Here is a 16,706-nt window from a genome sequence, read left to right on the forward strand (position 1 = left end):
CTTCCATGCCAAGCTTCGGCGTATGCCGGCTTAGGTAGGAAGACCTTGCAGGCGATGGTGGTGAGTTCCTCTGACCTAGATTGGAGTTGACTGCTGTTCCCGCCCCAGGGACTGCTTTGGGACGTCCCATGGTTTCCTGTGTCCCCCAATGAGGCGAAAGAGAAAACAGGATTTTTGGTTGCTTACCGTAAAATCTGTTTCTCGGAGCCTTCATTGGGGGACACAGCACCCTCCCAAGTTGAACAGCTCTGTTTATTGTGTTATGCTGTTAATGTTTGAGTTCTTTGAACACTCTTTGAGTGTTTGAAACTGTTAAACTGTAAAGCGCTGTGGAATTAGTTGGCGCTATATAAATAAAGATTATTATTATTATATTATTATTCTTTCTTTTACACGTTGCTTCTCCTACTGCTTTCCCACTAACTGAAGAGTATAATGCCAGTCGGTGGGGTGTACACTGCAGAGGAGGAACTAACTTTTTTATTTGCATAGTGTCAGCCTCCTAGTGGCAGCAGCATACACCCATGGTTTCCTGTGTCCCCCAATGAAGGCTCCGAGAAACAGATTTTACGGTAAGCAACCAAAAATCCTGTTTTCATTTTCATGTCCATACTCTCCACACATGTACACGAATTTCTTAAGGGAACAATTGGGTGGGGAAGGAGGATTCTACTGTTTTGACAAGTCAGTGGCTTTACAAATGTGATATGGCATCCACAATCTATTACAACCAAATTTACACTCCAAAAATCAAGTAGCATGCCTTCCTTTGTGTTTTTCCGTGTGCCTAAACCGGAGTGTCTAGTCTCACATGGGGATATCGTCGTACTAAAATTAACCATCCAATTTCTCTTGTTTATTCTTGTAAAAATGAAACATTTGGTGCCAATAAGAAAACAAAAACATCAGAGCTCTCTAAATGAAAATATTTATTACGCTTCACGTATCTAGCGCCATCATAATTAAAGACATTAGATTGTTAGCCTCGTTGAGGACAGTGATGATAAACTTCCAATCAGTATGTCTTTGGATTGTGGGAGGAAACCGGAGAACACTGAGGAAACTCTTACAAATTCCTTGCAGAGGTTGTCCTTGGTTGGATTTGAACCCAGGACCTCATTGCTGCAAAGCTACAGTTCTAACCACGGAGTCCTTGTGCTGTTCAATATATTAAAATCAGAATTTGATTGCAAAATTAATATTTTAGTGATTTTTTTTTATGTGCAAAACTAGTAAAAGGTGTTAATTTTTTTTTCCTTCATCCATACAATGAAACTAAATATTCTAAGCAGTGAGCGCGGTAAGAAGAAAATAATAAAAAACATGATAGAATTTTTTTTTTAGGCCGCAAAAAATGTAATTGAAAAGTTGTTTGCCAAACATACCATTACCACTGAAAATTACACCTTGTCCTGCAAAAGATAAGCCCTGACATAACTGTCTATTCAAAAAATTAAATGAGTCTCCAAAAATGGCCACTTAAATCTTTTAAATTTTACTACTTTTCTACAAAAATAAATTTTGTATAATTGTTATCTGACCAACAGAATAATGTTACTGTATCAAACTGATGAGGGAACTTTTTTGTTTTAAAAATAGTATTTAAAAAAAAGTTTTAGAATTGTTTTCTATTCTAAAGAAAAAAAGCTTTGTCCTAAAGGCCCAAAATAGACCTGTCCATGGTTATATTAGGCGTTTTTAACTAAAAGAGCCACCTTGTGCAGCAGTAATGCTGCATTCTGACAAGGTGGCTCTTTTAGTTCTGGGTGCTGTAACTGCCGAAATAATCAATAGATCAATCTATGGCTCAGCTCCAAGGGCTTTATTTAGTCAGAACACAGGTTTATATAACCCCTGTAAGAGGGGCTCGGTTAGCTCTAAAATAAGGGTGATCGGATGTATTCCATTGGTTAGTGGGTTGGGCAATGAGCAAGTCCGTGGGTGGATCCATGAGGTCATCAGTGTGGGTTGGTCCATGAGGTCATCAAGGTGGGCATCACTGTGGGCGGATCCATGAGGTCATCAGGGTGGGTGTCATCTTGGATATCCGCACATGGTGTGGTGAAACAGGAAATGGCAGCCATCTTTAGCATCTTACTTTGATCTGAGAAAGCTTATGTAAGGTTAAACAATACACGTTATGGGTCGCTTCTCTCAATCTCTTATGTTTTGACGTTAATTACCGTATTTTCCGCTTTGTAAGACGCACTTTATTTCCCCCAAATTTGGGGGGGAAATGGGGGTGCGTCTTACAAAGCAGATATACCGCTTACCGTTACAGGCTGGGATGAGGGGGTGTCCGCTGCCGCCCGCTGCTGCTGCTGCCGCCCGCCACCGCTGCTGCTGCAGCCCGCCACCGCGGTTGTCCGCTGCTACTCCGGTGCTGCGGGGGCTCTGGCGACATTTTGTGAAAGACCAGAGCCCCCCGGCAGTTCGTCCATGCGTTCCTTCCTGTATAACTGACTCCGGGAAAATGGCCGCCGAAATCTCGGGAGATGAGATTTCAGCGCTGAGATCTCATCTCTCGAGATTCCGGCGGCCGTTTTCCCGGAATCAGTCATACAGGAATACATGGACGAACTGCCAGGGGGCTCTGGCCTTTCACAATATGTCGGCAGAGCCCCCGCAGCACCGGAAACAGCCCTGCAGCCCCGAAGCCCCCCTGCAGCACAGGAGCCCCCCCGCAGACCGCCTCATCCCAGCCTGCAGCACAGGAGCCCCCCTGCAGACTGCCTCATCCCAGCCTGCAGCACAGGAGCCCCCCTGCAGACTGCCTCATCCCAGCCTGCAGCACAGGAGCGCCCCTGCTGCACAGGAGCCCCCCTGCAGACCCCCTCATCCCAGCCTGCTGCATAGGAGCCCCCCTGCAGACCTCCTCATCCCAGCCTGCAGCAATGATCCACTCCTGCCTCCAGCAACGACCCTGGGACCCTGATCCACCGCAGCCACAACCCCTGGTAAGTAATAAGACGCATGGATTATAAGACGCCCCACCAATTTATTAAAAAAAATTTTTTCCTATTTTTCTCCTCAAAATTTGGGGTGCGTCTTATAATCCGGAGCGTCTTACAAAGCGAAAAATACGGTAAGTATTTGATCTTATGGCTCTCCTCAACAAATGCATACAGCATCCATGGCAATGATACATGCTTTTACATCTTTTTATAAAACTTTTTTCTTTATTTCAATTCTTTAGGACCGTTAACTCTGAAAGAATGTCATATGACCCAAATTCATGGAGGATAAGATTTTTGGATCCTTTCTTGAAGTCATCAGCATTTGGATATGTGGGCAATAGGTATGACTTAAAAAAGGCAAAACTGCTTTTTCTATTACAACAGAAGGTACAGAATCCCTTAGTAGTTTGTTGACCACATACCATGGCCAGTTGTGGAGTATCAAGGAGCTTGTTGTTTACATTATTTTATTTTCTAGCTAGTAATGGGTTGTTGCCTCTTGATTTTCTGTGTCTAAAGTTTTAGCTACATCTCAAACTTTTACCCTCTCCTCCCAAGCCATTATGACATTGCTGCCCTTTAAGAGAGAAGCCAAAAGTGTTGCTTCTCCAGCGAGAAATTGTTTTGAAGTTGTCTGATAGTTCGTTGAGGTGTGGCAATGCACATACAGTAACAGCTACTTGGCTTCCATTGCACTCAACCTCTCCTTTGCTGATTGATAGGTCTTTTGCTCTGGTACACTAGTCACTGACCTATCAATTAGCCAGGAGAGAGCGCTGTTAGTCAGGGAATACAGTGGAGACTATGGAGCTGTAAGTGCATTGTCATGCCCCTGTGCACTTCCAGAATTAACTGCAAAACAAATCTCTTCCTGCTGAAGCAGCACTTTGGGGTCAAAACTGGATTCACTGGTTTATTTTTTTAAGGGTTTTCCGTCCTATTAATGGTTTGGGGGATTTATAAGTCCCTTTCATATGAACTAAATGCCTTTGTAAGTTCTTCACTAAATACCTTGCTCTGCCAAACCCTGCTATAACCTGAGCTGCTGTCCTGGTCACATGATCTCTGGCTAAGAATCTCCTGGCTTCATATCAAAATCTCTCTAAAGTCTGAGCTTTGGAAACTGATTGGTGGTCGTGGCTTGCAGTGTTGGTGGGCAGGGATCAATTCAGTAGAGCTTATGCTGCTCCTGCTGTGCATGCTACTGCAGACATGATTCTCCCTGCAGACCCTTGTATCTGTGTGTGTATAAATGTAAACGCTGCTGTATACCCTGTGTACTTTATGTACACCCTGCTGTATACTCTCTATTTTATGAGTAAAAGAGGTTTTCCCACGAAAAAAAGTTGATTTTAATCAATAGATCTTGGAATAATAATAATTTCCACAATTGGATGTGTTTTAAATAAAATGTTCCTGTGCTCAAATCTACTATATAATTGTCTAAGAGTCACTTCCGTTTTCTGTCTGTCCTTCTTCTCTTTGTCTTTCTTTCTGTCTGTCACGGAAATCCCAAGTCGCTGATTGGTCGCGGCAAAACAGCCGCGACCAATCAGCGACGGGCATAGTCCGGCGGCAAAATGGCCGCTCCTTACTCCCCGCAGTCAGTGCCCGCTCCTTACTCCCCTCCAGTCAGCGCTCACACAGGGTTAATGGCAGCGTTAACGGACCGCGTTATGCCGCGGTGTAGCGCACTTTAACGCTGCTATTAACCCTGTGTGACCAACTTTTTACTATTGATGCTGCCTATGCAGCATCAATAGTAAAAAGATCTAATGTTAAAAATAATAAAAAAAACCCCCCAAAAAATAGTTACCTCCGTCGGCCCCTCGGATCCAGAACATTCCTTTCCCGCTCCTCGCAATGCTCCGGTGACCGCTCCATGCATTGCGATCTCGCGAGATGATGACGTAGCGGTCTCACGAGACCGCTACGTCATCATCTCGCGAGAACGCAATGCACTCTTGGGACCGGAGCGCGCGAGGAGCATCGCTAAACGCCTCGCCTGGATCCATGGGCCAACGGATGGTGAGTATATAACTATTTTTTATTTGAATTCTTTTTTTTAACAGAGATATGATGCCCACATTGCTATATACTACGTGGCTGTGCTATATACTACGTGGCTGTGCTATATACTATGTGGCTGTGCTATTTACTATGTGGGCTGTTATATACTACGTTGCTGTGCGATAAACTACGTGGCCGGCTGCGAACAATCAGCGACAGGCGCAGTCCGGCCGCGAATTGGCGTGGGATTTGAACCATGGTTCGCTAATTGGTCACGGTTGGCCGTATCCTGTGTATTGAATGTATTATTCTAAAATCTTCATAAATAAACTACCGTACATACATATTCTAGAATACCAGATGCGTTGGAATCGGGCTACCATCTAGTAATCTTATAAATGTGCCCCTGCTGTATACCGTGTTATGGCTGTGTTTGTCCGAGCACGGACATGGTCATACCAAGCCGATGTCTAACTCGCTCCCTTTGATGTGGGCTCCGGCTGTGAGCCCACATCTTTTCGGGGACATGTTAGCTGTTTTGAACAGCTGACATGTGGGGCCGCAATAGCTGCAGGTGGAATTAACCAGTTAAAGTTGGACAGCGGCGTTTAAATCGCGCTTCCAGGCATTGGGCCGGAAATGCGCACACTGATGACTCCCGTCATGTGATCGCGGGTCATCGGTGTGTTGACATGACAACCTGAGTTCTCCTTTTGACCTCTATGGTTGTCAGTGTCGGCTTGCTGTGAGCGCCACCCAGTAGTCGGCGCTCATAGCAAGTGAGCAATTCTGCTATATAGAGGCGGTCTGAGCATCACCTCTGTGTAGCAGAGCCGATCAGGTTGTGGCAGCTTCTAGTCTTCCATAGAGACTATTGAAGCATGCCAAAAGTTTATAAAAATAACATCACACATACTAATACTAATCTTTATTTTTATATAGCGCTAACATATTCCGCAGTGCTTTACAGTTTTCACACATTATCATCACTGTCCCCGATGGGGCTCACAATCTAAATTCCCTATCAGTATGTCTTTGGAATACACATACACATATTTGGTATCGCCATGTTCAGAATCGCCCGATCTATCAATAAAAAGAAGATTAACCCGATTGCTAAACGGCGTAGTGAGAAAAAAAGTTGAAATACCCAAATTACGTTTTTTGGTCGCCTCGATATTGCATTAAAATGCAATAACTGGAGATCAAAAACTCCTATCTGTACCAAAATGGTATCATTAAAATCGTCAGCTCGCCGTGCAAAAAATAAGTCCGCAACCAACCTGAAATCATGAAAAATGTAGACGCTACAGGTATCGGAAAATGACACAATTTTTTTTTTTATATTTAACAAAGTTTGGAATTTTTTTTCACCACTTGGATAAGAAAAACCTAGACATGTTTGGTATCTATGAACTCTTAATGACCTGGAGAATCATAATGGCAGGTCAGTTTTAGCATTTAGTGAACCTAGCAAAAAAGCCAAACAAAAAGTGTGGGATTACACTTTTTTTGCAATTTCACCGCACTTTGAATTTTTTTCCCGTTTTCTGTTACACGACATGGTAAAACCAATGGTTTCATTCAAAAGTACAACTCGTCCTGCGAAAAACAAGCCCTCACATGGCCATATTGAGGGGAAAAAAAAAGGTTATGGCTCTGGGAAGGAGGGGAGCGATAAAAGAGAATGCAAAACCAAAAAGCTCCCGGGGTTAAGGGGTTAAATTCCCTAACACACCCTAAACCCAAATTCCAACATTCTGAAGTGTCAAGGTAGGGAAGGGGAGGGGGACGAAAATAAGAGAACCAACAGTTAAGGAATAGAATTTTACAATGCTAGCTTTTAATGTGAAGGTGGGCAGCACTGGGGTATCCAACCAAGGACTCCATATCTTTTAAAATTTGCGATTAGATTTAAGTTTACGTTGGACTCCTCTTTCCACACAGTTTGGAAACCAATGAAATGCAAGAAGTTTGTGCACATCTGAAGCTATATAAATTAGTCTGAGGGTAGGGTCACAATAGCGTGTTAAAAATCGCCTAGTTTTATCCAGAAAAGTGGGACAATATTTTTTTTTTCTCACTTGTCGTCATTGTGCATTCTGTATGCAATCTTTTTTTTTTTTTTTTTTTTACAGCAGCAACTATTAACCCCTTTCTGCCAGCTGACGGAATAGTACGTCAGCTGGCAGATCCCCCGCTTTGAGGTGGGCTCCGGCGGTGAACCCATCTCAAAGCCGCGACATGTCAGCTGTTTTGTACAGCTGACATGTGCGCGCAATGAGCGCGAGCGGAATCTCGATCCGCCCGCGCCCATTAACTAGTTAAATGCCGCCGTCAAGAGCTGACAGCGGCATTTAACTAGCGCTCCCAGCCACCACACCGCTGACCCCCGTCACATGATCGGGGGTCAGCGGTGCATTGTCATAACAACCAGAGGTCTCCTTGAGACCTCTATGGTTGTTGATGGCCGATTGCTTTGAGCGCCACCCTGTGGTCGGCGTTCAAAGTACACCACCATTACTGCTACATAGAGGTGATCTGTTCTTCACCTCTATGTAGCAGAGCTGATCGAGTTGTGGATGCTTCTAGCCTCCTATGGAGGCTATTGAAGCATGCCAAAATTAAAAAAAAAAGTGTTTAAAAATATAAAAAAAATATAAAAGTTCAAATCACCCCCCTTTCGCCTCAATCAAAATAAAACAATAAAAACAAAAATCAAGCCTACACATATTTGGTATTGCCGCGTTCAGAATCGCCCGATCTATCAATAAAAACAAAGGATTAACCTGATCGCTAAATGGAGTAGCGAGAAAAAAAATCAAAACGCCAAAATTACGTTTTTTTGGTCGCCGCGACATTGCATTAAAATGTAATAACGGGCGATCAAAAAGCGTATCTGCACCAAAATGGTATCAATAAAAACGCCAGCTCGGCACGCAAAAAATAAGCCCTCACCCGACCCCAGATCACGAAAATTGGAGACGCTATGGGTATCGGAAAATCGCACAATTTTTTTTTTTTTTTTTTTTTTTTTTTTTTAAAGCAAAGTTTGGAATTTTTTTCACCACTTAGATAAAAAATAACCTAGACCTGTTAGGTGTCTTTGAACTCGTAATGACCTGGAGAATCATAATGGCAGGTTAGTTTTAGCATTTGGTGAACCTAGCAAAAAAGCCAAACAAAAAACAAGTGTGAGATTGCCCTTTTTTTGCAATTTCATCACACTTGGAATTTTTTCCCGTTTTCTCTTACACGGCATGGTAAAACTAATGGTATCGTTCAAAAGTACATCTCGTTCCGCTAAAAATAAGCCCTCACATGGCCATATTAACGGAAAAATAAAAAAGTTATGGCTCTGGGAAGGAGGGGAGCAAAAAACGAAAACGAAAAAACGGAAAAAGCTCCGGTGGTGAAGGGGTTAAAGGGAATCTTTCAGCAGATTTTTTGCTACCTCACCTGAGATCATCCTGATGTAAGCAAAGAGACCCTGATTCCAGCAATGTATCCCTTAGTTTACTGGGTGCAGCTGTTATCACACAGCGTTCTTCAATTTAGTAACGGCAGAAAGCTGCCCCCGCCCACATCAGTCCTTTGTATACATGGTCTGTAGACAGATGCTCATCAAAGGAGGGGGGGGGAGCCGGACTTGCAAGCATGTGCCAGCTAGTCACAGCCATGATTATCACCAGGTGAGCAAACCTTCAGTGTAACTAAACACACAGCTTGACTTGTGACAAGTTGTTGTGTGATTCTGTGTTTTAACCCCTACGTCATGCTGTCCATTGATTACATCCCAAAAACCTGCTGACAGATTGCCTGTAACCGTTTACAAGACCATTTCCAGTTTACTACGTTACTGAATTGAAATGCATCAGGAAAAAGCAGATATTCTACGGTCTCACTATGGGGTAGATTTTCTTTTTTTTTTTTACCCATATGCATTCAATTAGTTAAGGAAAAAAAAAAACGAAAAATCACTCGTCTGCACTGCCCCATTGAATAACATTGGTTCAAGTGCTGCTCTCCCAACCCTCCCCTCCCACAGACCGCACTCTCAACTATTAGGGCTTGTTCACACGGCCATAATTTTGGTCAAATTTTCTTAATCATTGACTGACTGATCACAACAGAAGAGACCCTCTTAATTTAGCACTCCCAGGATAATAAGGGAGCTAGAAAGGCCAAAAAGCCTCTTGGTTTTTATCCTCCATTTCAAAGCTGGCCGATTCTTTAGGTAGTAAAATTTTCCTAGTCTTTTCCTTATTAAAACAAAACCCAAACCATTCTCTTTATGCATGTAAATGAGGAGACCTACTCAAGTTAGTAGGATCAGCAATACATGTCTGCTTAGCAGATTCCATTTGTTTATTCAGATCAAGTTCCCGCCTTATTACATTTCTTCTGTGCAGCTATCTCATTATAAAGGCACCCATAAAGTTTTATATAAACCCCATCCTACTAGTATTAAAGGCCCAAAAATCCAAATAAGCAGAATTAATTTTCTCTACCCCTAATAATGACTGCAGCTAAGAAGGGTGTAGTCTCTGTAGCACAGTGGTCGGAAATTCCTCAAGGGGTATTTGGTATCAGATGCCAGGGCCAAATCTATGAGTTTTGTGGGAGGCACCGTCTGAGACAACTTTCAACTGGAAGACTCGATTTCCAAATATCTAAGCAATTACCGGTATATAGAGTACACCATTTCTCTAATGCAGAAGTACTTGCATCAAATTAAGGTAGTTTCTGCCTGTAAATATGGATGGAAAGTTTGTATCCCTTTGTACTGATCCTGTCAAGTGTGCTATGATGCCCGGTGTTTCAGTGAAATTATACATTGAAGCTCCAGACACTGTCTATTCTGGCTCTACTCCCTGCCGGGTCTTCCTAGAACCACTGCAGGTGATTGATCCTCGTATATACGTGGAGAGAGATCTGTCGGTTACTTACGTCCGTGCTAGGAAGAGGGTCTTCACAATATATTTTCTCTGAATTGCCAGAGCGTTTCAGGAAAAATATACCTGACTGCAATCATGCAGCCAGTGTCCTATAATGATGCCAGCGGTTTGGACTGGATGATTTTCCTGACTGGTTCCCTTTAGCTGTTTAGCATTTCTTGCTCTGTAATACACTGCTCATTGATGGAAATAATTTTCATGGTGCCCAGTGATTGTTAAAAACTATTTAGAATGTCGCATATCCACCTTGTGATTACCAGTAATTGTGTAAAATTTTAAGTTCGGTTTTACCAATTTTGCATGATAAGTTTCTTTCATATTTTCAACTAGATCACCTGTTGTCTCTGAACCCCCTCCTATTTCATTCACTGCCATTACTGATGAAGAGTTTGATTTAGAAGGAGTGTCAAGCAAAAATAAATCCTGCCATCTTACATTGCCTGTAAAGGCAAAACCTACACAACATGGTTATGTTAACACGGGAGAGAAAACTACCCTGCAAATGACAAACTCGAAATCGGAGCAGAAAAAATGCAGTGAAAAAAAGGAAACCAGGTCTTCAAAAATAGCCGTTACGGAATCTATGCAGGTACATACATTAAAGCCTGTATATGCCGACATGAGTAATGCTTCTGTGCTCAAAGTATTTTTGTTTCTCAGGCAGTTGCTCCTTCAGGAACTGGAGAAGGGGTTGAACCAGGTACTGAAACTAAAGATGTGGAAACACAGGAGGTCCTTGAACAGATTGAAAAGCCAATGGCATCATCTCAAGATGCTGATATTCCACACAATGTAGAAGAGGAGGAGGATGGTTTTCAAGAGATGTTGCCAGTTGAAAACCCAGATGGCAATGATTCACAGCATGCTGAGAAAACTAGGAGTCCAATATTACAAAAGCAAACCGAGCATAGTCTCAGGCGAAAGGGCAATAAGACAATTGTATCCGTTTTTAAGGATTTAGACACAAAATGTAATATTCTAAGTAGAAAAGGTAAAGTGCATGTGTGTTGTGTACATGTTTTCCTGTTTTGTACCCTTAAGATTTTGCCCAAATATAAAATCTATAACAAATTGTCATTTTGCAGGGGTCATAACATGTCTGTAATCTCACTATAATACGTAAGTGAAATTTTAATTCGCTGTCATGCATAGGATTAGCGTTTATTTTAACTTTGGGCACAGAAAAATGCCTATTAAAGGAAGAATACCCGATGAAGATACGTACCAGGATGGGGATGAGGGGACAATACTTACCAGGGCTATGCGCGAGTCATTACGTTTTCCCAGTTTTTTGTGGTAAAATTAGGTTCCTCGGCTTATACTTGCGCATCCTCATTGGCGACATAGAACGCCACCAGCGCTGGAGCTTCTTACACCGCATGAGCCACCATACTCCTATGCGGCTTAGTATGCCAACAGCCCCCTCAAAAACCAGTATACTGACATTACAGCAACGATTTACAGTGATAACCCGTAATATCAGAGGATTTTCCCATCTGATTATACAGTTATATGAAAAAGTTTGGGCACCCCTATTAATCTTAAGCTTAATGTTTTATAAAAAATGTTTTTTTTGCAACAGCTATTTCAGTTTCATATATCTAATAACTGTTGGACACAGTAATGTTTCTGCCTTGAAATGAGGTTTATTGTACTAACAAAATGTGCAATCTGCATTCAAACAAAATTTGACAGGTGCATAAGTATGGGCACCCTTATCATTTTCTTGTTTTAAATACTCCTACGTACTTTTTACTGGCTTACTAAAGCACTTTTTTGGGTTTTGTAACCTCATTGAGCTTTGAACTTCATAGCCAGGTGTATGCAATCATGAGAAAAGCTACTTAAAGTGGCCACTTGCAAGTTGTTCTCCTGTTTGAATCTCCTCTGAAGAGTGGCGTCATGGGCTCCTCAAAACAACTTTTCAAATGGTCTGAAAACAAAGGTTATTCAACATAGTTGTTCAGGGGAAGGATACAAAAAGCTGTCTCAGAGATTTAACCTGTCAATTTCCACTGTGAGGAACATAGTAAGGAAATGGAAGAACACAGGTACAGTTCTTGTTAAGGCCAGAAGTGGCAGGCCAAGAAAAACATCAGAAAGGCAGAGAAGAAGAATGGTGAGATCAGTCAAGAACAATCCTCAGACCACCTCCAGAGAGCTGCAGCATCAACTTGCTGCAGATTGTGTCACACTGCATCGGTCAACTATACAACGCACTTTGCACAAGGAGAAGCTGTATGGGAGAGTGATGTGAAAGAAGCCGTTTCTGCAAGCACGCCACAAACAGTCGGCTGAGGTATGCAAAAGCACATTTGGAGAAGCCATTTTCTTTTTGGAAGAAGGTCCTGTGGACTGATGAAACCAAGATTGAGTTGTTTGGTCATACAAAAAGGCGTTATGCATGGCGGCAAAAAAACACAGCATTTCAAGAAAAACACTTGCTACCCACAGTAAAATTTGGTGGAGGTTCCATCATGCTTTGGGGCTGTGTGGCCAATGCCGGCATCGGGCATCTTGTTAACCTCTTCCCGACCTTTGACGCCACGTAGGCGTCATGAAAACCCGTGCCAATCCGACCCATGACGCCTATGTGGCGTCATGGAATGATCGCGTCGCTGCAGAGCGGGTGAAAGGGTTAACTCCGATTTCACCCGTTCTGCAGGGACAGGGGGAGTGGTACTTCAGCCCAGGGGGGGTGGCTTCACCCCCCCCCCCCCCCCCCGTGGCTACGATCGCTCTGATTGGCTGTTGAAAGTGAAACTGCCAATCAGAGCGATTTGTAATATTTCACCTAAAAAACTGGTGAAATATTACAATCCAGCCATGGCCGATGCTGCAATATCATCGGCCATGGCTGGAAATACTGAAGTGACCCCCCCCACCCCACCGATCGCCCCCCCAAGCCACCGGTCTGTCCCGTAGTCCCCGCCGTCCTGTGCTCCGCTCCCCCGTCCTCCTGTCCGCCCCCCCGTGCTCCTATGTCACCCCCCGTGCTCCGACGCCCCCCCGTGCCCCGATCACCCCCCCCCTTATACTTACCGAGGCTCCCGGTGCCCGTCCGCCTCCTCCATGGGTGCCGCCATCTTCCAAAATGGCGGGCGCATGCTCAGTGCGCCCGCCGAATCTGCCGGCCGGCAGATTCATTACAAAGTACATTTTGATCGCTGTGGTAGGTTCTATCACAGCGATCAAAATAAAAAAAATAATAAATAAACCCCCCCTTTATCACCCCCATAGGTAGGGACAATAATAAAATAAAGAAAATATTTTTTTTTCTTTTTCCACTAGGGTTAGGGTTAGAACTAGGGGTAGGGTTAGGGTTACGGGTAGGGTTAGGGGTAGGGTTAGGGTTATGGCATGTGCACACAGTGCGGATTTGGCTGCGGATCCGCAGCGGATTGGCCGCGGATCCGCAGCGGATTGGCCGCGGATCCGCAGCGGATTGGCCGCTGCAAATTCGTACCAGTTTTCCATCAGGTTTACAGTACCATGTACACCTATGGAAAACCAAATCCGCTGTGCCCATGGTGCGGAAAATTCCGTGCAGAAACGCTGCAATGTATTTTCCGCAGCATGTCAATTCTTTGTGCGGATTCCGCAGCGTTTTACACCTGTTCCTCAATAGGAATCCGCAGGTGAAATCCGCACAAAAAAACACTGGAAATCTGCTGTAAATCCGCAGGTAAAACGCAGTGCCTTTTACCTGCAGATTTTTCAAAAATCGTGCGGAAAAATCTCACACGAATCCGCAACGTGGGCACATAGCCTTAGGGTTAGGGTTGGAATTAGGGCTAGGGTTGGAAATAGGGTTAAGATTAGGCTTGTGGTTAGGGTTACGGATAGGGTTAGGGGTGCGTTGGGGTTACAGTTGTGGTTAGGGTTGGGATTAGGGTTAGGGTTGGGATTAGGGTTAGGATTAGGGTTGGAATTAGGGTTACGGGTGTGTTGCGGTTAGGGTTGTGGTTAGGGGTGTGTTGGGGTTAGGGTTGTGATTAGGGTTATGGCTACGATTAGGATTAGGGGTGTGTTGGGGTTAGTGTTGAAGTTAGAATTGAGGGGTTTCCACTGTTTAGGCACATCAGGGGTCTCCAAACGCAACATGGCGCCACCATTGATTCCAGCCAATCTTGCGTTCAAAAAGTCAAATGGTGCTCCCTCCCTTCCAAGCCCCGACGTGCGCCCAAACAGTGGTTTAGCCCCACATTTGGGGTACCAGCGTACTCAGGACAAACTGGGCAACAAATATTGGGGCCCAATTTCTCCTGTTACCCTTGTGAAAATAAAAAATTGCTTGCTAAAACATCTTTTTTGAGGAAAGAAAAATGATTTTTTATTTTCACGGCTCTGCGTTGTAAACTTCTGTGAAGCACTTGGGGGTTGAACGTGCTCACCACACATCTAGATAAGTTCCTTGGGGGGTCTAGTTTCCAAAATGGGGTCACTTGTGGGGGGTTTCTACTGTTTAGGCATATCAGGGGCTCTGCAAACGTAACATGATGCCCGCAGACCATTCCATCAAAGTCTGCATTCCAAAACGTCACTACTTCCCTTCCGAGCCCCGGCATGTGCCCAAACAGTGGTTTACCCCCATATATGGGGTATCAGCGTACTCAGGAGAAACTGGACAACAACTTTTGGGTCCAATTTCTCCTGTTACTCTTGCAAAAATAAAAAATTCTGGGCTAAAAAAATATTTTTGAGGAAAGGAAATACATTTATTATTTTCACGGCTCTGCGTTATAAACTTCTGTGAAGCACTTGGGGGTTCAAAGTGCTCACCACACATCTAGATAAGTTCCCTTGGGGGTCTAGTTTCCAAAATGGAGTCACTTGTGGGGAGTTCCTACTGTTTAGGCACATCAGGGGCTCTGCAAAAGCAACCTGACGCCCGCAGAGCATTCCATTAAAGTCTGCATTTCAAAACGTCACTACTTCCCTTCCGAACCCCGACGTGTGCCAAAACAGTGGTTTACCCCCACATATGGGGTATCAGCGTACTCAGGAGAAACTGGACAACAACTTTTGGGGTCCAATTTCTCCTGTTACCCTTGGGAAAATAAAAAATTGTGGGCTAAAAAATCATTTTTGAGAAAAGAAAAATTATTTTTTATTTTCATGGATCTGCGTTATAAACTTCTGTGAAGCACTTGGGGGTCCAAAGTGCTCACCACACATCTAGGTTAGTTCCTTGGGAGGTCTAGTTTCCAAAATGGGGTCACTTGTGCGGGAGCTCCAATGTTTAGGCACACAGGGGCTCTCCAAACGCGACATGGTGTCCGCTAATGATTGGAGCTAATTTTCCATTCAAAAAGCCAAATGGCGTGCCTCCCTTCCGAGCCCTGCCGTGCGCCCAAACAGTGGTTTACCCCCACATATGGGGTATCATCGTACTCAGGACAAACTGGACAACAACATTTGGGGTCCAATTTCTCCTATTACCCTTGGGAAAATAAAAAATTCTGGGCTAAAAATCATTTTTGAGGAAAGAAAAATTATTTTTTATTTTCACGGCTCTGCGTTATAAACTTCTGTGAAGCACCTGGGGGTTATAAGTGCTCACTATGCATCTAGATAAGTTCCTTGGGGGGTCTAGTTTCCAAAATGGGGTCACTTGTAGGGGAGCTCCAATGTTTAGGCACACAGGGGCTCTCCAAACGCGACATGGTGTCCGCTAACGATTGGAGCTAATTTTCCATTCAAAAAGTCAAATGGCACGCCTCCCCTTCCGAGCCTTGCCGTGCACCCAAACAGTGGTTTACCCCCACATATGAGGTATCGGCGTATTCAGGAGAAATTGCCCAACAAATTTTAGGATCCATTTTATCCTGTTGCCCATGTGAAAATGAAAAAATTGAGGCTAAAATAATTTTCTGGGGAAAAAAAAGTACTTTTTCATTTTTACGGATCAATTTGTGAAGCACCTGGGGGTTTAAAGTGCTCACTATGCTTCTAGATAAGTTCCTTGGGGGGTCTAGTTTCCAAAATGGGGTCACTTGTGGGGGAGCTCCAATGTTTAGGCACACGGGGGCTCTCCAAACGCGACATGGTGTCCGCTAAAGATTGGAGCCAATTTTTCATTCAAAAAGTCAAATGGCGCTCCTTCCCTTCCGAGCCCTGCCGTGCGCCCAAACAGTGGTTTACCCCCACATATGAGGTATCAGCGTACTCAGGACAAATTGGACAACAACGTCCGTGGTCCAGTTTCTCCTTTTACCCTTGGGAAAATAAAAAAATTGTTGCTAAAAGATCATTTTTGTGACTAAAAAGTTAAATGTTCATTTTTTACTTCCATGTTGCTTCTGCTGCTGTGAAACACCTGAAGGGTTAATAAACTTCTTGAATGTGGTTTTGAGCACCTTGAGGGGTGCAGTTTTTAGAATGGTGTCACTTTTGGGTATTTTCAGCCATATAGAACCCTCAAAATGACTTCAAATGTGAGGTGGTCCCTAAAAAAAATGGTTTTGTAAATTTTGTTGTAAAAATGAGAAATCACTGGTCAAATTTTAACCCTTATAACTTCCTAGCAAAAAAAAAAATTTGTTTCCAAAATTGTGCTGATGTAAAGTAGACATGTGGGAAACGTTATTTATTAACTATTTTGTGTCACATAACTCTCTGGTTTAACAGAATAAAAATTCAAAATGTGAAAATTGCGAAATTTTCAAAATTTTCGCCAAATTTCCGTTTTTTTCACAAATAAACTCAGAAATTATCGACCTAAATTTACCACTAACATGAAGCCCAATATGTCACGAAAAAACAATCTCAGAATCGCTAG

At 43.5% G+C, this 16,706-nt stretch overlaps 1 protein-coding gene across 4 annotated transcripts in view; it reads left to right on the forward strand.

Annotated features, from left to right (window-relative positions):
* CENPC (centromere protein C) overlaps positions 1 to 16,706 on the forward strand; it is a 316,155-nt gene that overhangs the window by 183,353 nt on the left and 116,096 nt on the right. For all 4 annotated transcript variants that reach the window (XM_077275003.1, XM_077275008.1, XM_077275016.1 and 1 more), the window contains 3 exons: positions 3,197 to 3,298; positions 10,256 to 10,514; positions 10,586 to 10,916. In XM_077275003.1, coding sequence (XP_077131118.1) covers positions 3,197 to 3,298; positions 10,256 to 10,514; positions 10,586 to 10,916 — 692 coding nt within the window. The remainder of the gene's footprint in view (positions 1 to 3,196; positions 3,299 to 10,255; positions 10,515 to 10,585; positions 10,917 to 16,706) is intronic.

This window comes from Ranitomeya variabilis, chromosome 1 (genome assembly GCF_051348905.1).
Source record: "Ranitomeya variabilis isolate aRanVar5 chromosome 1, aRanVar5.hap1, whole genome shotgun sequence".
NCBI lineage: Eukaryota > Metazoa > Chordata > Amphibia > Anura > Dendrobatidae > Ranitomeya > Ranitomeya variabilis.